Source organism: Sorex fumeus, unplaced genomic scaffold, assembly GCF_029834395.1.
Source record: "Sorex fumeus unplaced genomic scaffold, SorFum_2.1 ptg000098l, whole genome shotgun sequence".
Lineage (NCBI taxonomy): Eukaryota > Metazoa > Chordata > Mammalia > Eulipotyphla > Soricidae > Sorex > Sorex fumeus.
In genome coordinates this window covers 26124643-26149480 of record NW_026606155.1, presented here as the reverse complement: position 1 = coordinate 26149480, position 24838 = coordinate 26124643, and the positions used below count along the sequence as shown (strand labels likewise).

The 24838-nt window shown below is 44.0% G+C and overlaps 1 protein-coding gene and 1 pseudogene across 1 annotated transcript in view; one reads left to right on the top strand and one right to left on the bottom strand.

The window, feature by feature from the left end:
• SLC39A9 (solute carrier family 39 member 9) overlaps nt 1-24838 on the top strand; it is a 55874-nt gene that overhangs the window by 12688 nt on the left and 18348 nt on the right. Inside the window, exons 2-3 of the mRNA XM_056133678.1 lie at nt 9722-9830; nt 22142-22339. Of these exons, the coding sequence (XP_055989653.1) occupies nt 9722-9830; nt 22142-22339 (307 nt within the window). The remainder of the gene's footprint in view (nt 1-9721; nt 9831-22141; nt 22340-24838) is intronic.
• Nucleotides 21085-21658, bottom strand: LOC130041490 (60S ribosomal protein L13-like; annotated as a pseudogene).

Here is a 24838-nt window from a genome sequence, read left to right as displayed (position 1 = left end):
ACTAGATCAATCTTCTTTATTGGAGGGGTAGGTGAGGGGTGGGGGTGGGGGTCATACACAGTTTTGCTCAGGGCTTAGTCCTGGCTCTACACTCAGGGATCATACCTGGAAGGGCTCTGGGGTGCCAGGGGATGACCATGGGATGACCTGTGTGCAAGGCAAGTGCACACTGTACTTCCTTTCCAGGCTCTAGATCTTTTTTACAAGAGATTCATCATTGATTTTTTTTTAGGGGTTCAGGGCTTACCTCCAGCTCAGTATTCAGCTAAAATAAATATAGTGCAAAAAAATTAAACTTTTCAATATTAAAAGTTTTTTTTTAATTATTGGCATATAGGGGCCAGAGAGTTAGGACAGCAGGTCAGGCATCTGCCTTGAACATGCCCCCAACCTAGCTTCAGCCCCCAGCATCCCAGATGATCCCCATAGCACATCAGGAATAATCCTGAGTTCAAAGCCAAGAGTAAGCCCTGAGCATGGCCAGGTGTGGCCCAAAACCCCCAAATAAATAAAATGATTAATTACTGATGTGTATTTATTTGGCTGAGCTAAATCATGTGTTGGCAATATTATCAAGGAAAGAAAAAACATTTTAACTTTCTTAGTATCTGCCCCCAAAATTCTGGTGACTTCAAAAGTTTTGTGCTGATAGTTCATGTCATTGAGTACTGCTGCTGCTTTTGTGACTACCTAGGCCTGGATCTATCAGTCTCCAGCCGTGACACTGTGAAATGAATGGGCACAAATTGGTGACACTGCACAGTTCCTGCCCCATTAGTGCGTTTTTCTGGTAGAAACCATTGCTTTGGGAACTCTCTTTACATCTTGAGCTACATTTGGGATTTGTAGTTTCATCATTTAAATGTACCTGTTTAGTGATTTATGTAGCCCAAGAGAGACCCAGTCAGCATTATGTTAGTTTTGATGTACACTGTTTGGGGATCGGACACAAAATTGGAAAGTGTGTGAAAGAAGACATTGATATAGGGATGATACAGGGATCATTGTTGAACAGATTTAGTGTATTCCATTCAAACTTTGGATTCATTGGTTTTGAAATTCATGTTTCTGCAAGTAGCAAAAGTGTCACATACTTGAAACAAATCAAGTGGAGTCTGAAGCAACTTAGAGTAAAATCCAAGGACCATGGAGATAATGCGAGTGGTAGAGCATATGCCCAGTATGTGTGAGGCCTTGAGTTCAATCCTGGAGTGTCACCAGGTAATGGCCCCTGGGGCCTAACTACCGAACCGTTAGTCATGTATCACTAGGCTGAGAATCACCAGGAGTGACCCAGCTCTTGTGTCCCCTTTGCCATAGTACTGGATGTGGCTTGTATCAAAAACAAAACCACTGAATCCACCTGGCAGTGATGTTGCTTGTGAACTACTGATCTTTTCCCTAAATGTGTTGCTTCTGGGGCAAGGGAGTTGATTCAGAGGGACTCAAGATTATTCTTTGCATGTGGGGTTCAATCCTTAGTATTGAATGATCCCCTGTGCTTAGGGCCAGGAGAGTCCCCCAAGCACCACTAGGTGTGTGCCCCCTAAAATGTGCTGCTTTTATAATATTGGTCACCATGGGAAAAGGTTAGAAAACATTTGTGAAGCTGATAAAAAAAATTTTAGGAGAAATATTTTGGGGGAGATGGGGCTGGGAGTGCACATACCCAGCAGACTCAGGGCTTGCTCCGGGCTCTCTACTCGAGGACCATTCCTGGCGGGGCTCAGGGGGCCATATGTCATGCCAGAGATCGAATATGGTTTGGCTGTGTGCAAGGCAAGGGTCCTACCTGCTGTACTCTCACTCTAGTCCCAGGATGAATAATCTTTATATTACTTTACCAAAAGATTGTTATAGTGATGACTAAACTAGATTTTGAACTCCTTTAAGAAAATTAATGTTGGGGCTAGAGAGATAATACAGCAATTGCGTAAGGCACTAACTTGGCATGCGGCCAACCCAGGCCGTGTATCCTTGTATCCTACATGATTCCTGAGCACTACGGGGAATCATTCGTGAGGTCAAAGCTCAGAGCCTGAGCATCACCAGTGTGACCCCACCCCCACTCCAAAACAAACCAAAAAAAAAAAGTCACTTAAGATATTTGTATTAATGAGATAAATGGTAGCTTTAACTCATAATTACTATGATAAAATTTTATTATGGTCTTTGTTATGCATACTTGTATATTCCTTGAGCCAAATCATAAATCTCAAATCATTAACTATTCTTGGGGCTGGAGTGATGGCATAGTGGGTAGGGTGTTTGCCTTGCACGCAGTCGACCCAGGTTCGATTCCCGGCATCCCATATGGTCCCCTGAGCACCGCCAGGAGTGGTTCCTGGGTGCAGAGCCAGGAGTGACCCCTGTGCATTGTTAAGTGTGACCCAAAAAGAGAAAAACTCATTAACTATTCTCAGTACAGTCACAAAGGATTATGTTAGGCCCTTTGCCTGGTGCCAGGTACTCTCAAGTGGTTCCCCTGCATTCATGGATCTGTTGATTTGCTGGCCTAGGACATGTCTGGTACTTAGTCTCCAGTGCTTGCATTATTCTTTCAATAAATATTTAAGGAGAGAAGCTGGTGAGATAATAACAAGGGAGATAGTACAAGGGTTAAAGCATTTGCCTTGCATCCTACCAAACCTGGTTTGATCCCTGGCACTACATACATATGATCACCTGAGCACCATCATGGAGGTCATTCCTGAACCAGGAATGGTCCCTTAGTACAGCCATGCGTGACCCAAAGTACATACCCCGCAGTAACTCAGGATTCATTGGTAATTTAAAGGTAAAGGTAAAGGTAAAGGTAAAGGCCCTCCCGTTGATCGTCGATTTGCTCGAGCAGGCCCAGTAACGTCTCCATTGGAGACTTTGTTGTTACTGTGTCTGGCATATCGAATACTCTCGGTAGCTTGCCGGGCTCTCCGAGAGGGGCAGAGGAATCGAACTCGGGTCGGCCATGTTGGCCGCGTGTAAGGCGAACGCCCTACCGCTGTGCTATCACAAAAACCTCTCCATTGTTGTAGAGCTTAAAATTTTGGGGGGTGGAAGGGATACATGAATGTGCTTTATTTGGTTACAGTCCTCGCTAAAGTGTAGCCTGGTTTGCTCTGCAGTTAACGCCTTGATTCCTGGCCTTCATCTTTTCTTCTCTCCTTTTCCTTTTTCTATCTTTGTGCTTCCCCCACTTTCTCCTTTTCTTCCCTGTTTTGATCTTCTGCTTCTCCTTTCTTTTAGATTTTTCATTTACTTTTCCTCTGCTGCCAGTGAAGTGCTGGAATGCATTCCTCCCTTGTACAATTTTCTTTCATGCCATTAAATGGAAAAGTTATGAAACCAGACCCCTATAAGTGAAATGATTGACCCATTTTAATTCAGATCTATGATTATTTGGGGAGAGGGTTCCCAGCAGTGTTAGGAGCCACCAGGGATAAACCCAGCTGTGCTCAGGATGCCATGAATGCCAGGGCTTGAACCTGGTGTCTTGTGCGTGGTAGGAATGCATTCCAGCACTATCCCAGGCCCCACCCCTATTTATTTATTTATTTATTTGTTGGGATATAAGCTAGTTTTGTTTGTTTAATTGAATCACCTGATATACACAGTTATCAAGTTGTTTATTATTGGATTTCAGTCATACAGTGTTCTAACACCCTTCCTGAAGTAAGATAGTTTGTTTTGGTTTTGCTTTTTGAATTACATCCAGTAATGCTCAGGGCTTACTCCTGGCTACGCATTCGGGGGTTACTCCTGTCAGTGCTGGGGAACCATATGGGATGCCGGGGATTGAACCCAGGTCAGCCCTGTGAGGCAGATGTGCTACCTGCTGCATGTACTATTGCTCTGGCCCAGTAAGATAGTTTTTATTGAAACTTACTTAGAAAGATGTGGGGTGAGAGAAAGGAAGTGTGTATTCAAGAGAACACACTGGAGCAATAATAGACCTTTTGCCTTGCACACACTTGCTTTGCCGACCCAAGTTTAATCCCCGACTTCCCATGTGGTCCCCTGAGCCCTTCTGGAGTGATCCTTGAGCATGGAGCCAGGAGTCAGCCTTAAGCTCAGCTGGGTGTGTCCCAATAACAGAGAGAGGGAAGAGAGAGAGACAGAGAGAGAGAAGGGAGAGGGAGGAAAAGAGAGCGAGAGAATGAGCAAACACAGGCTTCTCTAGAGTGGAAACAGGCAAGCAGAGAAAGAGACAAGCAAGCAAGATCTGTGCTGAAGGGACAACACGGGCTCAAGGAACAAGCTTTTTGTTCTTTTTTTTTATGGTATATTTATGGATTTAAAAACAAAACAAATGGGCTGGGTGATGAAAACACTTGATTCTTTGTCACCTATTACTCGGAATAGAGTTGTCTTTCCTTTGTTGTGTTCTCTAAAGTTTGGCTCGAGTGAGTGCTGTGAGTAGCAGTGCTGTGGTGAGTTTAGTAACTTAAAAGACAGGCGCAGGCTAGTGACATAGCTTAACATGCTGGAGTGCACATCCATCCAGGAGACCTGCCTTCCATTATCCCAGCCCTGCAGGCTCCCGTGAGCACTGCCAGGAGTGAGCCCTGAGCGCAGAGCCAGGAGTAGCTCTCAATTCCACCAGATATAGCCTCAGAAAGGCCAAAGATAAAAGCAGACTCTTAGGATAGCCGCATATTAAGTATTAATATGATAACAGCAGAGCCTATGAGAGATATCCCACCTGGCTTAGCACATGCTTTGCATGCAATTGCCTCTGGTTCTGTTAGCCCAGCACCACGTGGTTTCCTTAGTACCATCAGGAGCAAGCTCTAGCTAAGAGTAATAACACCAGAGCACTAGCTGGTGTTGCCCTCAAACAGACAGTATCAGCAATCACTTGTGTCATTTCCAGATTGCTTCCCATACTTTCACCTGTCTTCATAAGACATGTTGAAATACTCTTTGCACAAGAAAAATTCAGGTCTGAGGGTTTTTTTTTTGCGGGGGGTGGGGGGTTGTTTGGTGTGTTTTTTTTTTTATCTTGTTTTGTTTTTTGGTTTGGGGGTCATGCCTAGTTGTGATCAGGGCTTACGTCTTTCTTTGTACTCAGAGGTGGCTCCTGGTGGGACACTGGGGACCATCACTTAATCACTTAATCACTTAACTTCCCGTTAGTCGTCGATTTGCTCAAGCGGGTGCCAGTAACGTCTCCATTTGTCCCTGTCGCGTGCTAGTGTAGCCCAATGGCATCTGTTCGCTCCGGGAACATGAAGGGCCTCAAACCGATCGTTCATGATCTTGACGAAGAAGTCTGACCATCTGATAGGTGGGCAGCCACGCGGTCTTTTGACATCCCGTGGAATCCAGTCAGTAACAGCTCTAGTCCAGCGGTCGTCTTTAAATCTCATTACGTGACCAGCGCATCTGATTTTTGACACCTTGGCAAATGAGACAGCGTCCCTGATTCTTGATTGTCGACAGATGTCGGAACTCCGGATTTTTTCTCTCATTTGAGTGAAACGTGATATTCTGAGCATAGCTCTTTCTATTCTTCTTTGGGAGACCTGAATAGCGTTCTCATCCTGTTTGCATAGTGCCCAGGTCTCTGAGGCATATGTTAATGCAGGAAGAACAGTGGAATCAAAGAGATGTGCCCGGAGCCGGAGGTTCTTCGTCCTCTTAGCTATTTCTTCGACGTTCTTGAAGGCGTTCCAAGCCGCTCTCTTCCTCCTGCGCAGCTTGGGTGCCAGGTCATTTGTCATGTTGACTTCTCGACCTAAGTACACATAGCTGTTGCATTCGGAGATGGTCGTTCCGTTGAGAGCGAATGGGGCATCAGGAACGAGGCTGTTTCTCATAAACATTGTCTTCGTAAGATTCAGCTGTAGTCCTACCTTTCCACACTCATGGTCAAAGTCGACCAGCATTTGTGCCGCTTGGCTGATGTTTGGTGTTATTAAAACAATGTCATCAGCAAAGCGGAAGTGGTGTAGTTGCCGACCATCTATCTTCACTCCCATTCCTTCCCATTCCAGTCATCGCATGATGTTCTCGAGGGTGGCACTGAAGAGTTTCGGTGAAATGGTATCACCCTGCCGCACCCCTCTCTTGATATCAACGATCACTTCTTTGTAGAATGGTGAGATCCTGGTAGTGAATCCGCAATACAGCTCACGGAGGATCTTGATGTATTGGGCTTGAATGCCAGCATCCAGTCCTTTGCTGTATTCAGGATATATGGGTTGTAGAGGCCATAAAGATCCTGCAGGGTTAAAGCACTTGCCTTGCGTGCACCTGAGCCTGGTTTGATCCCTGCCTCTGCATAATGATTCCTTGAGAACTACCAGAATTGACTCCCGAGCACAGAGTCAGGAGTAAACCCTGAGCTCTGCCAGGTTTGACACAACCACCCACCTACCCCTGGGGGTGGGGAGGGAATAAAAGCAACCCCAGATCATTGTTTTTAAGCAACTTAAGGCTGTCATGAATGTATTGAGTTGGTCGATATACTAAGAATGACAGCATTCTACTCTCATTCTATGGCAAATATTAGTTAATGCGGACATTGCAACTGTAGTTATAAGGAGGGCCTGTTATTGTTTGACCTAGCCTTTCGACTAAGAATCTGTGTGCTGTATGTATGCATCTGTGTGTGTGTTCATGTAGTTCAGCATCATTCAGGATTATATCAGGTCTGCTTCAACCACTATTATTTTTTGCTAACTTCCCATAGGAAACATAGTACATGATTAGCCATTAAAATCTTGAAACTTTTTTGTGAGCAACAGACATAACTACCCCCTTTTCATTTTTAAGATCCTTTTACATACTCTGAAGATTCCAGGAAGCCATGTAGAGTACAAGCTACTTTAAGAAATTTTGAAGTATAATCTTTTATATGGTGTATGTTAGGAGGCTCTTTCTCACAGGAATCTGAATAAAAAGAAAGATGGGATTACATTAAATTAAAACCATAGAACAGTTATTATTGAGTATGATAATGGTGTCACAGATGGATACTTACCTCCAGATATATTGACTTGCATACATGAACTATCTGTAACTTTTGGTGTGTCAGTCTTTTCACAGAAAAATTAGTTAAGAGCACTGGGTAGATAGATCAACAGGATGGAGTGCAACTTTGCATGCTGGAGACCCAGGTTTGATCCTTGGCACTGCTTTGTTGTTCCCTGAGCATTGAACCAGAGTAACCTGCCAGTTGTGGTCCCAAAACAAGACAAAACAGAGCAGTTATAAAAACAAATGAAGGGCTAGAGATAGTTTTACCAGTTGAGCTCATGCTTTGCATGCAGGAAGCTGGGCATGACCCACCAGCTCAGAGCCAGGAATAGCCCTAGAGTACCACAGGGGGTGGCCTAAAAACAAACTGTAGGGCTTTTTTTTTTTAATTTTTGGGTCACACCTGGCAGTGCTCAGGGGTTACTCCTGGCTCTGCACTTAAGAATTAATCCTGGTGTTGCTCAGGTGTCTGGGATGCTGGAGATCAAACCTGGGTTGACCGTGTGTAAGGCAAATGCCCTACCCACTGTACTATTGCTCCGACCCCACCACAGGACATTTATTGAAACTTTAAATTTGTATGAGCAGTACATGTTTATTGCAGATAAATTATAAACATTTTACAATTCTGTTATGAATTTGCTATACTTAGAAATTACAGAGTGAGAAATATGTTCATGTACATTTGCCTTGCGCGTGGCCGACCTGGTTTCGATTCTTCTGTCCATCTCAGAGAGCCCGGCAAGCTACCAAGAGTATCCTACCCACACGGCAGAACCTGGCAAGCTCCCCATGACGTATTCCATATGCCAAAAACAGTAACTACAAGTCTCACAATGGAGATGTTACTGGTGCCCACTCAAGCAAATTGATGAACAACGGGAGGACAGTGACAGTGGTACATTTGTTCCACTTAAGTATATTCTTTGAAAAGCAAATATGAAGGCTGGAATGTTAGTAGGTATGATTTTTGCCTTGCACGAGGCTATGTACCTAGGTTCAATCCCCAGCATCTGATTGGTCCCTGAGCCTCCACTGGGTGTGATCCCAAAACCAAAAGAACCAAAACAAATGTGAGCTTATCAATCAATACATTTTATTCACTCCCAGTTTTTTCCTCATAGCAATACATCATACCATTCTTTTATTTTTTAAAAAGTTGCTTATGATGATTTGTTACATTTGATATTCCAACACCAATCTCATCACCATTGCACCTTCCCTCCACCATTATGTCCAGTTTTCCCAACCACCCTTCAAGTCTCCCCTGTACAAGCCCTGAATAGTTTATTTTTTATTGTTTATTATAAATCGCTAAAAGTGATTAAAAAAATTGTAGAGTTTGAGATGTCGTTGCAGCACAGCTGCACACTCTAGGAATTCAATTTTTTTGAATGGGGTAATACAGCTGGAGTTAAATTTTAGCTGGATTGTGACATTGAGTGTCCCAACCACTTAACCTGGCGTGGAATCATCTCTGCAACTTGTTGGTCTCTTTTGAGGTTCTTATGAGTCTCTGGATCAGGGCCAGTTACTGAGCTTATTTGGCACCAGAGGCAGTTCATGGGTGTGACTGCCAGGCTTTGGGAGGAACAGGGTGAATAGAGGAAGTAGCCCATCCTCGACGCCTCGAGAGTCTGGAGATTTCAGTTACAAAATCCTCATACCTGAGTTTTTCAGCAGATTCATTTCTGGATGAGGCTGTCCTGACTGTGAGCTTGGTGGTAATTGAAATGTGGAGGTTTTCGGCTGTCAGGGCTATATTTGGGCAGGTGGTGAGCTCTCCTGCCCCCCTCCAGGTGCCCTGGGCTTACTCAGCCTGGTGCAGGGTCTGGGAGTATCTCTCACATCATAACATTCTATATCCGAGAATGGAGCTGTATCGCACTTTTTAATGACTCTCTGTTGTGATATTACATTTTATTTACAGATCTTCATTTATTTTGAAATTTGCTTTCAATAAGGGCAGTGGTTGGGGCTGGGGCAATAGTACAGCAGGTAGGGCATTTGCCTTGCACGCGGCTGACCTGGGTTCGATTCCCAGCATCCCATATGGTCCTCTGAGCACCGCCAGGAGTGATTCTTGAGTGCAGAGCCAGGACTTAGCCCTGAGCGTCGCCAAGTGTGACCCAAAAAGCCAAAAAAAAAGAAAAAAAAAGATAAGTGCAGTGGTCTTATATAAGTGAAATTACCTGACCCCAAAATTTTTCAAGGCTATAAATCTAAGTTGCCAAATTGTTCTCCAGGTAGAATATAAAAATTCACATTCCTCTTTTTTTAAGTGCAATTTAAAAAATTAATTGGGTGATGGGTTGGGATTCACATCTGTTTGTGCTCAGGGTTTACTCTTGATGCAGTGCTCAGAGACCACTCCTGGTAGTCCTCTGGGGACCATGTGGTGCCAGGGCACAAATTGGGATCTGCTGCATGCAAGACAGTTAACCTAGTTACTTAATCCAGTACTCTCTGACCTTAGCAACTCACATTATTTGCAGGTTAGACAAGTGTGCCCAGTTTTCCCCATCATGTTTTCCCACCTCCTTGCCAATCTGCTAAGTTGAAAAAAAAAATGGCATCATCTGTTTTAATTGGCATTAGGAAGCTAACCCATTTTTTAGTTCACTGAGCATTGTAGAGTCTGGTTTCACAAAGGAGCAGCTCATTTGTGATTACAGATGCTTCAGAAACTTCCCCATTCAGTCATCAATCTTTTCAACAGTTCCTTATGTTTTCTTTCCAGGAGCGGCTAAAACTGGTGACTGTTTTGGGTGCTGGCCTTCTCTGTGGAACTGCACTGGCGGTCATCGTGCCTGAGGGAGTACACGCACTTTATGAAGATATTCTTGAGGGTGAGAGAGGGGGACCTTCTTTGAGAGTGTTGATGACAAGTAAAGTGTGGAAAGGGGAAGTTCAGTAATTTTTTTAATTTTTTAACAACTATGGGGGCTGGAGCTATAGCACAGCTGGTAGGGTGTTTGCCTTGCACGCGGCCAGCCAGGGTTTGATTCCCAGCATGCCATATGGTCCCCTGAGCACCGCCAGGAGTAATTCCTGAGTACAGAGCCAGGAGTAACCCCTGTGCATTGCCAGGTGTGACCCAAAAAGCAGGGGGGAAAAAAAAACTATGATTTGTGTTTGGTGTAGAATTCTATCTTAAAAAGGGTTCTTAAAAACATTTCTTTTGACATTGAACATCTATAGCAATTTGTAAATCAAATTTCCTAATTTATGATAAGATTTATTTGCAATAATGCATAAAGTCATCTCATTATTAAAGTCCTCTTGTCAGATCTACGTAAAAACATTCTGAACTTCCCATTACACTGCATGATTGTGATTGTATTATTTTTTGTTTGTTTGTATTTGGGCCACACCTGGTGCTTTTGGCTCTGCATTCAGTGATCACTCCTGGTGGTGATCAGGGGACAATAGGGGATGCCAGGAATTGAACCTGGGTCAGCCAGGCAAACTATCTCTCCAGCCCCATGATTACATTTTTAGTGTTGTTTACTTCAAAAATTAAATAGGTAGATTCTTTTTTGCTGTTTAATTTTTTAAAAACTATTGATTTGAGGTATTGTGATTTACAGTACCATTAAGGATGGTTTTATGTATATCATTCTAAGGCCACACCCATCACCAGAGTACCAACCCTCTTCCCCCAAGGCCAGCAGTGCTCCACCCTTTCAATCCACCCTTCCTTCCCCAAACTCAGTTCTGTGAACCAACTCTTCTGTTCTGTTGCCTTTTGGCCCTTGTTTGTTACCTAAATCTGACCTGCATATGAAAGAGATTATTCTAATCTATCCCTTTTCTTCTGATTTCACTCAGTGCTCTTATCCTCTAGCCTTACCCATGTATCAGTAGATTGCATGATTTTAACCTTTCTTAGGGCTACATCGTATCCCATTGAATGCCACAACTTTGTGGATTCAAGGATTTTTTATATTAAACCTGTAGATAATTGATAGAACTCTAGGTGGAGGGAAAAATGGCTAAAAATTAAAGTAGCCTCTCCTGGCCTTTTCAATAGCAGCTACAGAAAAGCGGAACTTTGTGAGGGTAAATGCGGGTGGTCACTTGGTTTACTCACCTGCTTAGTCACTTGGCCCTTTATACCTCTGGAAAGCTTGTCATGAAACTTCTCTGATGCTTGTGAAGGACTGAAACCACGTCTAGTTCAGTTGGTGAACTGAGTCCTAAAAATACGCGTTTACTAGATTTCAAGAATGGTATGGTCGGCACATTCCAGATTTCTTACTAGATAAGTAAATATTTCTCAGAGCTTGGTAGAGTGGTTATACTCTTATGCCTGGCATGTAAATTTGGGTCTGGTTCTGTGTGTTAGAATGGTGGTTGATGTTGCATTTGAGGATTTTAGGGGTTTTAGTGTAAAATAGTAGAAAGAATGAGGAGTGATCAGCTTTGGGTGGGGGAGGAAACCCTACCACAGGTCTTCATTTTTTGTGTGTTTGTTTTAGGGCTGGGCTGGAGCGATAGCATAGTGCTAGGGATAGCATAGTGGTAGCGATAGCATAGTGGCAGCCTGCCCTGCCGACCCAGGTTCGATTCCTCTGCCCCTTTCGATGAACTATCGAGAGTATCTCACCCGCAGGGCAAAGCCTGGCAAGCTACCCGTGACATATTCAATATGCCAAACACAGTAACAATAAGTCTCACAATGGAGACGTTACTGGTGCCTGCTTGAGCAAATCGATGAACAATGGGAGGACAGTGTTACAGTGCAGTGTTTTAGGGCCACACTTAGCCATGTGCAGGGCTTAGGGGCACTGTACTCAGGGATCTCTCCTGGAAGTGCTAAGGGGAACAGATGGGATAACCCGGCATCAAACCTGCATCAACCATGTGTGAGCAGCAAGCTCCCTGCCTGCTGTTCTCTTTCTGGCCCCTCCATTCTTTTTTTTTTTTTTTTTGCTTTTTTTGGGGTCACACCTGGCGGTGCACAGGGATTACTCCTGGCTCATACACTCAGAAATTACTCCTGGCAGTGCTCGGGGGACCATATGGGATGCTGGGAATTGAACCCGGGCCGGCCGCATGCAAGGCAAACGCCCTGCCTGCTGTGCTGTCACTCCAGCCCCCCCATTCTTTTTTTGATCACGTTCTATCAGGGGAAAAGATATATGTTTCCTTTGTACTACTTGTTATTTGATTTAGTGTTTTATAGATATAGTTAAATTTTGCTGCTCAGTAGTACTGATCATCTGTTTTCTGGTTACTTTTTTTGTTCGGTTTGTTTGTTTGTTTGTTTGTTTGTTTTGGGGTTGAATCTGACAGTGCCCAGGACTTATTCCTGGTTCTGCACTAAGGGATCACTCCTGGCAGGGCTTGGGGGACCATATGGTGTGCCAGGGATTGAACCCAAGTTGGCCACATGCAAGGCAAATGCCTTACCCTCTGTACTATTGCTCTGGCGCTTATTCTAGCTACTTTTATGTTCTGTTGACTGCTGAAATGGGAATACTGAATTCTCAGTTTATCTTATTTCCCTCTTTAGTTCTATCAGTTTTTGTTTTATGCATATTGAAGTTCTTTGATTAGTGACTTTATATGTAGCATTGGTTTTATTTATTGGTGAATGAATTCTTTTTCATCACTATGTAATGTCCCTCTTTACTCTTAATATTTCTTTACTATATTTTACCTGCTGTATTAGTATTTTTTTACTTCAATTTTCTTTTGAAGAAAATTGTATTCATTGTTTTCATCCATTTAATCCAGCTGTGTCATTCATTATATTTGAAATGAATTTCTCATAAATAGGATATAGTTGGATTGTGTTTTTTAAAAATCTAATCTGGGCTGGAGAGAGGGCTCAATGGGCTGAGCACAAATTTTACATGCAGAATACCTGGGTTTGATCATGAAAATTGCATGGTGTTGTGTGTGTCCCATCCCCGCCCCCCCACTCCCACGCACCTGCTAAGCTCCACCAGGTGTGGCCCCATGTCCTCCCCTCAAAATAAAACTTTATTTGACATTCTGGTTTGTTTAGACTACAGCAGACTTTTTCCTTAAGAGGTCAGATTATTAGTCTGTGAGATGATGTGAACTGTGTTACCTCTACCTCTGTCAGTCCTGTCCATCCCTGCCCTTGTAGCCAAGTTCACTGATTGTTTCCTGTTGTCTTCGTTAATTTTTGTCATCTCCATTGTGCTATTGAATACACCCAGTGAACTTTCTATTTCAAATTATTATTTTTTGATTTCTGAAAATTTCACTTCCATTTCTTTTTACATTCAGTTTATCTGCTGAGGACATTGTTCAGCTGACGTCTATTTATTGTCACCTAATAGTAAGGTACTGGTGCTGATAAAGGCCATAGTTGCATCAGGTGCAGCTGACTTGTTTCTGGTGTGTGTGTGTGTGTGTGTGTGTGTGTGTGTGTGTGTGTGAAGAAGGTAGATTTCCAGGTTGAGTAACTTTTTTTTTCCCAAAATGTACATGGTAAACAAAAGAAGCTTGGGTATCTGTAGTAGTACATTGCTGCTTTGAGACCTTTTGAGGATTCCACCATTTATGTTATCTTGGGGTTGAGTTGATTATCTTTTCCCATGAAAGATTGGTAGGATTTTTCTGTTTCTGGGGCCAAAGAAATAATTCAGCAGATAGGATACCATATTTTAACATTCTTCCTCTTTTCTGCGTTTAAATTAAAAGGAAAAAATCTGCCATATTATACTTTACTCATTAATAAAAATGGAGTTCTTGGTGCCAGGGAAATAACTCAAAGAACGATCTATCACTTTGCAAGTGGAAGCCCAGTTTGATCCCTAGCACCACATGGTACCCTGAACACTGCTAGGAATGAGTCCCAGTCACTGATCCAGGAGTATTCCCCTGAATGTCACAGAGTATGAAACTGAAAAGGAAATGAGCAGACAAAAGACAGAAACCAAAAAACCTCTTGGATGAATCTCTTTATGATTCTTAAATACTTTTAGGATTCTAAAACATGGATGATGTAGAGTAAGATGATTTATTTTATCTCTGTTTTCTCTGCTAAAGTGTCTGTACTATACTGATGGAACTTACTAGAAGGATTTTTGTTTGAATATCAGGGAAAGAATCAATCCTATAATGAAGTTGCTGTACACTGGTAATGGCATGAGAAATAAGTGTCTGAGATATGCAGTTGATGACACCATAAACTTGTGTACTTTGCATCAGGGAATGTGATGTGAAACATAGCTCAGCTAATGAATTATCAGTCAGTGCCATGAAAAACAAGCATAATAATCTTGAAAGCGCTTCCATACCTGAGTGACTTACATGCGTAACTGAATGTCTTAAATAGCTAGGTTTTGAAATCTCAGTTTTTGATAGGTTGTTTCATGTGCAGAGGAAGAAGACTGGATGGTGCATTGATGTTGAATATCTGGATCCTATTATTAATATATGTGTATGTTAATAAAACATGATGATCAGTCATTCTAAAAGGTTGTATATATTTTTTGGTCACACCAGTGGTGTTCAGGGCTTAATTTTTGTGCTCAGGGATCACTCCTGGCAGTGCTTGGATTATGTGATGCCAGGGGTTGAACCCTGGTGGGCCATGTGCAAAGTAAATGCCTTTCCCACTGTACAATTTCTCCAAATTTTGTTTTTCTAGGGAGATGGTTAAAGTGGTTGAGCACATACCTAGCCTGTGCAAGGCCCTGTTCAATCCCTGACACTGCATGGCACTAAAGTACTGCTGATTCCTCTTAGAAATAAAAAGTTGGGGCCGGAGCTTTAGTACAATGGGTAGAGTGTCTGCCTTGCATGTGACTGACCTGAGTTCGATCTCTGGCATCCCATATGTTCCCTGAGGAGGAGTAATTCCTGAGAGCAGAGCCAGGAGTAACCCCTGTGCATCACCAGGTGTGACCTAAAAGACAAAAACAAACGAAAGGTTGTATTTGGGAATGGCCAGGGAGAGAGCCCAGGGGGTGGTGGACTGCACATGTGCATGGCCCTGAGTTTAGTCCCTGCCACTGCTTGCCCTCCTCTGCAGTACTGGCCTGGCCCCCAGGTATCACTGGAGTGACCCTAGGACATAGCCCCATTATAAAAGAGTTTTTCTCCTAGTTTTAGAAAACTGGGAAATTTATTTTTTGCAGTTTTTTTAGTAAAAAAAATAAAAATGTTTATAAATAAAACCATTAATACCTACCATTATGTATAATTCATGTATTTTGTGTTTTTGTATAAAGTTAGGTCTGGAGCGATAGCACAGCAGTAGGGCGTTTGCCTTACAAGCGGCCAACATGGCCAACCCGAGTTTGATTCCTCCGCCCCTCTCAGAGAGCCCAGCAAGCTACCGAGTGTATCTCGCCCACACGGCAGAACCTGGCAAGCTACCTGTGACGTATTCGATATGCCAAACACAGTAACAAGTCTCATGATGGAGACGTTACTGGGCCTGCTCGAGCGAATCGATGAACAACGGGAGGACCGTGACTGTGATCGTATAAAGTTAAATTCTATTTAGTAATAGGTATTCGTATCTTTTATAAGCCTTAGTCACACTTATCTCAAACAATATCACGTGTTATTGGCATTTCATTTATTTGTCAGAATTTTACATTAACATGGTTGTTAATCTTTTCAGAATGGTAACTTAAGGAAATCATATACTAATGATTGCTAGGAAAAAGTTGGAACTCTTTCTTAATGTCAGTCTACATCTCAGATTTTGATAAATACCATCCATGACAACAGAAAATTTCCCTCAAAGTAGTTTTGTTTGTGGAAATACAAAGTTTGTTTGTTGCCAATAAGATGGATAACCAGTTCACTCAGTATTATTTTATTTTATATTATTATTTTTTTGGTTTTTGGGTCACACCTGGCGATGCCCAGGGGTTACTCCTGGCTCTACACTCAGGAATTACCCTGGCGGTGCTCAGGGGACCATATGGGATGCTGGGAATCGAACCTGGGTCGGCTGTGTGCAAGGCAAACGTCCTACCTACTGTGCTATTGCGCTCCAGTCCTACTGTGCTGTTGCGCTCAGTATTATTTTAGATCAAGCCACAAACTTGATTCTGTTTAGGTGGAGGTAGGGCACTCCCAGCAACGCTCAGGGCTCTGGGTGGGAGATGGACTGCTTCCGGTGTTCCCATCAAATGGTCCTGAGGTTCCATACAGGGGCCCAGGAATGCTGTACTATTCAGACACAAAATGGTACTGGGGACCACCAGGGCCACACTGGCGATTGTTAGAGCCCTCCAAGGCCACAACTGGTGCTGCTCCACCGTGCACTGTGGCATGGGGGGAATCTCGCTGTGGTTGGGTGCCATCTCCCCAGCCCACACCTAACTTGACTTTGAAGGCATCAGCAAAAATCTTTATAGAAAGAAAGCATTGCTGGGCCAAGATACGGAAACATCTAACACTTATCTAGATTTTAAATTCTGGTAGTGATACATTATGAAATGAAATAATATTGACTATCTTTTGAAGGTTGTAATTAGCATGGTACTTAATTTACAAAACTACAGACCAGCCCCAGAGTAATTACCTTTTAAGTGTAATATGTGGGGGCTGGAGAGATAGTACAAGGGGCTTACCTTGCATGTAGCTGGCCTCAGTTTGAATTCTCGCATCATTTATTGTGTCCTGAGCACTGCCTGCTGCAGACTCCAAATCCATAACAAATCTAAAAAAAATGCATTTTGTAGAGACCAAAGAGATGGCTCAAAGGGCTGAGTGCCCAGTAGGAGTCCTGAGTTCCATCCTAGGTTTGATTCCCAGGAATGAGTTTCAGGCACATACAAGAGCAGACCCTGTGCACTGCTGGGTGCCCCCCCCACATTCTTTGGAGCTCAGGGGTCGGGCTCCTGCCTCCCATGTGTGACGCCCCAGGTTCAATACCTGATACTACATTGCCCCGAGAGCAGCACAGGGATGGCTTGGGAAAGCCCAGCGTTGCTGGTCCTGAGCAGTGCCACTTGGTCAGGCCTTTACATTGTCTGTGTCTGATGGCAGGTTTTTGCTAGGACTGGGTATTGCTTGGGAGTCCCTTCCCTGCCAGTTACTATGTGTCCCATCCCTGCCAGTTACTACTTGGGCCAGGAATGTGGCTCAAGTGCTAGAACTCGTACTTTGTGTATATAAGATCCTGGCTTCAGTTCCCCTCTCCCCCCCCCCCCGCCCCCCCAGTGCTGCTAACCTGCCAAGTGTGGCCCACATAACTAAAGATAATTACGCAACCATTCACAAATAATAGTATCACTACAAACAACTTAAAAAAAAAAACAACTACAAACACATTTTAATAAGGTATTAACCCACACTCTCACCTAAATCCCTACTGTGGCCTTTTTACCTAACAGCCTGTACATCTGTTTACCTGTTAGAGCTGAATTTATGGGGCCCAGAAAATAGCTCATAAGATTAGAGTTCATGCAGGCAGGAGACAGCTGCGACCCCCCAAGTACCACACCAGGACACATTGCTGCCATATATGTTCCCATAAACCAAAACCATAAAATAATAAAGCTGTATTTGTAAAGAGGCATGTACAAAATTATCTTAAAACAAACATAAAATATTCTGTTTTATTTTCACTGTGAAGGTCTTTTTGCCTAGAAAATAATAAATTATAACTTTTGAAATAAAATACCTCATAAAAAAATTACAGAAGTGGGGCTGAAGAGACTTCATGAAGCCCTGAACACTGCCGGGTATAACTCAAAAGCCAGGTGCAAATAAAAGAACCCAAACCAAAAAATTTACAGAAATAAGGGACCTGGGATTATCAGGGTGCCTGTCTCGCCAGTATGAGTCCGTGAGTAGGATCCGCAGCACCGCCCCATGTATGCCAAGTGCAGTCCTGGTGCACTACTCTAGGACATGGCATCGTTTGTGCTCCAGCATACCACAGCCAAACATGTGCGAGCACAGCAGATAAAATGTTTGACTCTGGCTCGCAACACAGCCAAGACTGAGTTTAACTGGTGGCTAGCATTTTATTGTTGTTGCTTTAAATTTTTAATAGGAGACTCCCCAGTGGTGCTTAGGGGCCCTGGGTCAATTCTAGCTCTGTGGAGTTGGTGGTTTGGTGCTTGGGGCCAAGCACACAGCCCAGCAGTGCCAAGACACACCAGAGCTGCACCTGGGGGACCATGCGGTGCCAGTTATCAAACTTGGGCAGCATGCATACAAGGCACCCCTTTGAATGACCTTTTTGGCCCATGGCTAGCTTCCCCCCCCCCCCCCCCCATAGTGCTGGGGATGAGCCTCGGGCGTCATACATGCAAGGCCACTGCTCTTCAGCTAAGATACACCCTCAGCACCCAGGCCAGCATTTTAAAAGAACCAGGAATGGACAAATATAGAAAATGAAAAGAGAAAAAGGGACAGGAGTGCATGTTTTGCACGTTGCAGCCCTGGGTTTGACACGCAGCATCTTTGGTCACCCAAGCACTACCAGGAGTAGTACAGGAACCGCTGACTCTGTACTCTACATTCAGGGGAATGGGTGGCCACGTGGCATAAAGCTCCTGCCTTGCACAAACATGAGGCCCTGGGTTTGATCTCCAGAGCTGCCCACATGCCTGGCCGCTCTACTATCTGGATCGCAGGTGCCACCATGAACTGAGCAATCTCTAGTGCAGTCAGGTGTGTGCCCTGCAGTCAGGTTGTGCCGACTGAAGGGGCGACTCCTGCATAGTAGGTATAGATGTGTGAGTACAGTAGCCAGGGGTGCGCCTTTAGCAGCCACATGCAGAAGCACCACAGCGAGCCCCCAGCCAGCACTTCAGCCAAGCCGGTGGACACCTGGTCATTGCAGCAACAGCAGCAAAAAGAAAGGGAGGGGGAAGACCACAGATAAAGTGGAAGTTCATTGGCTAGCCGAGGTCTTCCTCCCTTTGCCTTTGTTGTTGATGTTCCTGTTGCAGTTGTACGCACAGTGCCCGCACTATGGCTCTTTTCTGTTTTTAAGCTCTGGCGCTCCCTGGTGGTCACACAGCAGTTTGTGGCACTCACTGAGCTTACACACAGTTGCAGGTGCTTGCATTCGCGCTCACTAGGGCTCATGCTCTTAGCTAAAGCACTCGTTTTAGTATGGTGCTCTCCAGGGATCACATACATTTTTGTGATGCTCAGACTGTCAAGATTCCCGTGAGTCTGATTGATAGCATGTGACACCTGGCCAACTAAGATCCTTCTAGTTTATAGTCACTTTTTGTTTGTTTTTGCGGGGGTAGGGGGGCAACCACACTCTGTTGTGCTCTGGGGTGATTCCTGACTCTGCGCTCAAGCATCACTCCTGGCAGGCTTAGGGGAATCATATGAAATGCTGGGGATCGAACCCAGGTTGTCCACATGCAAGGCCGTACTGTCGTCCTGGCCCCCACGTATATGACACCAGCAAGTGTTTTCAATCCCTGTCTTTGCTATATTTAACGAATAGGGGTTAAAGTACTGTCTTGTCATTTTTAATTAAGCATTTCTGCCTATGATCAAAGGAACTGCATGTAATACTGCTGTAATACTTTAGGTTTTGCCCTAATTCTCCATCAGGGAGTTCTTAGTTCATGGCCAATCACCATAGATTTAGAACTGAATGTAAATGGAAAAATGCTCCTCTTAAACTGTTCTGCCTTTTCAGTGTCTATTGACTTTTCTCATAATCCTTTTTTTTTTTTTTTTTTTTGCTTTTTAGGCTGGAGCGATAGCACAGCGGTAGGGCGTTCGCCTTACAAGCGGCCAACATGGCCGACCTGAGTTCAATTCCTCCGCCCCTCTCGGAGAGCCCGGCAAGCTACCGAGAGTATTCGATATGCCAGACACAGTAACAACAAAGTCTCCAATGGAGACGTTACTGGGCCCGCTTGAGCAAATCGACGATCAACGGGAGGGCCTTTACCTTTACCTTTACCTTTTTGGGTCACACCCAGCAATGCACAGGGGTTATTCCTGGCTCTGCACTCAGGAATTACTCCTGGGGGCACTCAGGGGACCATATGGGATGCTGGGAATAGAACTCAGGTCAGCCGCGTGCAAGGCAAACACCCTTCCCGCTGTGCTATTGCTCCAGCCCCCTCATAATCTTTTTAAAAGCTGTATGTTTTATTTTGTTTGGGGCCACACCTAGTGGTACTCACGGCTTACTCCTGACTCTGCACTCAGGGATCACTCCTGAGTGCTGGGGGGGTGTATGTGGTGTCAGGAATCTAATCCAGGTTCATTATGTACAAAGCCTTAACCCCTATATCATCTTCTCAGACCTAAAATTAATGCTAAATGGGGACCTGGGGGTTGATGGGAGGAAACCAGGGGACTGGTGCTGGGAAATGTACACTGGTTGAGGGATGAGAGTTAGAATACTGTATAAATGAAATCCAATTATGAACAGCTTTGTAAGGGTCTGTCTCACAGTGATCCAATTAAAAATTTAAAAATAAATAAGTAAACCTAAATGTTTTATATTAGCTCTTTATTGTGATTTTTATATAAACATTGGTATAAAATTAGGTGTTTTTATTTTAATTATTTTCATTGTTACTGTTCTTCACCTATTTTCATCAGAATAGAAACAATAAACATGAATTTCTCAGCAAGAGAATTGGGGGATAATATCCCCCAGAAACATGACTTTTGTGTGGTAATTTTTGTTTTTGTTTTGGACCATACCTGGCGGTGTTGTGGGTTTCCCCATGACTCTGTGCTCAGGAATCACTCTTGCCAGTGCTCAGGAAATGCAGGGATTGAACTAGGGTCAGCACATGCAAGGCAAGCGCCTTACTCCATACCATCTCTCCCAGCTCCTAGTGTGGTCATTTGCTTCTACTTCATACGTTTTGAGAATAATAGTCATCAGGCTGCAGCCAGAAATAAGAAATTATATAGGAGATTTTTCTTTCGTGTATTTTATTTCTTTTTTCCCAGCTCCAAAAAGGGATTTTATTTCTTCTTTTCTTTTCTTTTTTTCCCTTTTTTGGGTCACACCCGGCAGTGCACAGGGGTCATTCCTGGCTCTGCACTCAGGAATTACTCCTGGCGGTGCTCAGAGGACCATATGGGATGCTGGGAATCGAACTCAGGTCAGCTGCGTGCAAGGCAAACCCGCTGTGCTATTGCTCCAGCCCCTTATTTCTTCTTTTCAACATCCTATTCAGCAGTTTCTTTGGCCCTTTTTGCCTGGATGCCAAAAAGCAGGGTTGGGCCATGTGAAGGCTGGCAAAGGCCTTGAACTTCTTCTCTTCCTTTGTGATCATCCTGGCCTTCTCCTTCTTTTAGACATTGTGGATGGGCATGACGGGGTCAGTCAGCTGTTTGACCAGTTTCAGTTCTTCAGCCATATTGTCACCCTTCTTGGGGGCCGCAGGCCTCCATGGAAGAGGATGGCCTCAGAGCAGTGGGCCTGCTGGGACTTGGTAGACTTGTGACGACGCGGGTCCACAGTGATGCCAAGGATGTGTGCCAGCCTCTGTGGATGCCGGCCACTCGCAAGTCGTCCAGGTTGAAGCCCTGGCTGGCATGTGCCTTTATGTGGTATCACAAGGTCAGACAGTGCTCATTGTGCCAAGCACCGCGCCCGGGCCCTCAGGGCCTTGCACCTGCAGATCTTCTGCACCAGCTGCTTGAACCACGTGGCCACGCGCTACTGCCAGTCCTGGTGGAAGTGGGACTTCAGGATTCTGCCATTCCAGCTGGGCACCATGACTGCTGCCTACTGGTCTATGGCGCAGGGAGAAAAGCCTCTCATCTGTTTTAAATAGGAGTTTATGATGGGCCAGATTACAACAAAGGAAATGTATGTCTTTGCAGTAGGACTTGAAATACAAAAAGAATGGCAGCTTCTGTGTGGAATAAAACAAATTTGAAAAAGAAAAAAGAAAAAAAAATTTTTTTGGTAGGGGTCTTCCCAAGCAGCACTTAGTGAACCCAGGGGTTCATTGCAAGGGCCCAAGGATGTAGTGCTGCTTGGGCCTTGCAGTGGCAAGGATTACCTGCGCCACCCCAGCAGTGCTCAAGAGGGCTAGTTGGGTTGCATCTGGTAATGCTCAGGGGACCGGCTGATGCTGGAGATCAAACCGGGGTTGACTGCATGCAAGGCGTGTGCCTTATAGTAAATCTTCCCAGCCCCTGTGACAAATGTGTGAAGGCGGAAAGCACATTTTCTATTTATTCTCTTCTGCTCTAGGAAAACACCACCAGTCGAGTGAAACGCAGAATGTGATTGCATCAGAAAAAGAAAAAGCAATTCCAGCTGCCCATGAGCATGAGCACAGCCATGACCACTCTCAGCTGCATGCCTACATTGGAGTCTCCCTCGTCCTGGGCTTCGTGTTCATGTTGCTCGTGGACCAGATTGGCAGCTCCCATGTGCATTCTACTGATGGTAAGTGTCTCCAAGGCGTATAAACAGTGCACTTAATAAAGGTGCAGCATAGAAAGTCACAAACGGTTGAATAATCCAGTATGTATTAATACCTTTGGTACTAAAAGAATGCTCATCTCTCAGGTTCCAGTGAAAATTTTATTCAGTTGGGGCATGAGGCTATAGTAGGTTGTGACATATGGCACAAAGAATATTTGTCATTAACCTGATTATCTTAAAGCTGTTGCATTTATTTAAGAGTCTAGGGCAAAAAGGGCTGGAGCGATAGCACAGCGGTAAGGCGTTTGCCTTGCACGCAGCCAACATGGCCGACCCGAGTTCGATTCCTCCGCCCCTCTCGGAGAGCCCGGCAAGCTACCGAGAGTATCTCGCCCGCACGGCAGAGCCTGGCAAGCCCCCCGTGACGTATTCCATATGCCAGACACAGTAACAACAAAGTCTCCAATGGAGACGTTACTGGGCCCGCTCGAGCAAATCGATGAACAACGGGAGGGCCTTTACTTTACTTTACTTTGCTAGGGCAAAAATATTCTTTTTTGGAACACCATGAGTTACACTTGTAGATTTACCACCATGGATCCCAGTATCCCTCCCACATCCATCCCCCCATCCCACCCTGCCTCTGTGGCAGGGCATTCCCTTTTGTTTTCGCTCTAAGGCAAAAATATTCTTAACTGTTTCTGTGCCAAGGAATTTTAAAGGCAGTCTAAAGCTTATGGACCTTATTTTTTTAATCCAATTTTGAAATAAGCATGGTGCATAGTATTACAGAGAAAGTTAATTATACTGAAAGCAAATTTATCATATAGTAAAATATGTCATCTTTAGCAATGCTTTAGATAATGAGATATTTCAACCATAAGCAAATACATCTAAATTTTTCTCTAGGACAGCCTTAAGATGTTTCATTGGTTCACTAAGAATATTAAATTTTGTGGTGGCCTTTATCTAACAAGACAGCATCGTCACATTTAACCTCCAGCTGACTCAAGTTTTTTTGTTTTGACGGAAGAGCCTGGCAAGCTCCTCGTGGTGTATTCGATATGCCAAAAACAGTAACAACAAGTCTCACAATGGAGACGTTACTGGTGCCCACTTGAGCAAATCAGTGAACAACGGGAGGACAGTGCTACAGTGTTACTAGTATAGAAAATCCTGATTTGCAAATATATCTTCTTACAGATTTACTTAAACTCTTTGTCACTTGATTTCTGTGGAAAAAACAAGCTTCTTTCAAAGACAATTAGAGTTCTCCAAAACCTTTCATTTGGGGCAGGGATGGGACACACTCTGCTACCCCCAGCGGTGCTGCAGGGTCTCCTCTCTGCTCAGAGGGCTATGGAGAGCCATGGGATCCTGAGGAGGGATCCCAGTCCTTCCTGCACAGCCTGCTGCAGCCCTTCCACCATCTTCCGAGCCTTCCAAGTCTTTATGTTTGGTTTTAAGGACCGAACCCAGGCCTCATACATATGTTCTACCACTGAGCTACATCTCTGGCCCTATATGCTTATAAAATTTAATTCTAGTCAATTTTAACTTAAAATCGGTGAATTCATCTTAGCTTGGTCAGCATGTTTAACAGGGATACATTAAATAGGAAGAGAGTTTGATCTATGGTGCCACTTTGATGCCATCATGCTGCTGTGTAGGGATGTAGCCCAGTGGTAGAGCACTCAAGGCCCTGGGGTACAATCCCCCAGCACTAAAAATAGAAAGAAAAAAAAAGACGAAGATAATAGTTAAAATAATGAGCCACTGTGCTAGAAATAAATTTAAAAGAATGAAAGAATTAGAATAGACATAGGGTTTTAGATCTTTCTCTTCAGATCCATTGACAGAATTTTGCAACCCAGAGATCTTGGTTGACTTCTGCTATCAAGTGCAGAGTTTTCTAATGGTTCAGCTTTGTCACATGAGCACCTGCAGATAGAAAGACCAATCAGGTGATGTGGTGGCATTTCTTTAGTCCTTGATTGAAAGTAATGATGAGTGGAAGTGATGATAGGATATGTGTCAGGGACAGAGATTACAGCAGGTGAAGCACTTAACCTTACACACAGCCAGCCTGGGCTCCATCCCTGGCTCACGCATGGTTTCCCAAGGCCGGCCAGGAGTGATCATGTGCAGAGTCGGGAATAAACCCTAATTAAGAATAATGAAGTGTAAGTTTTTGGAAAGTGAGATTGGATGAACCCATTCAGATAGAGAAATGAGTATAAAGATAGATCAGTAAAAGGGTACTTATTAACATTTGATTGCTAAATGTCAACTAGTTTGGAAAAATTGCTAAGTTAGAAAATACCATTTTGCAACCCTAATGAAATTTACCTCAGTTGTGAGTCATTAATGAATGTCAAGTATTGGCAGTAAATTTTAATCTACATAATTAGTTTCAAGGAAAAGAGCAGTAAGTATATGGGAAATCAGAAAATAACCTTGACCAGCTGATCAAAACTAATGTCACTTATGTTCTGTTTTCAGTGTGGCCAAGTAAGTTTC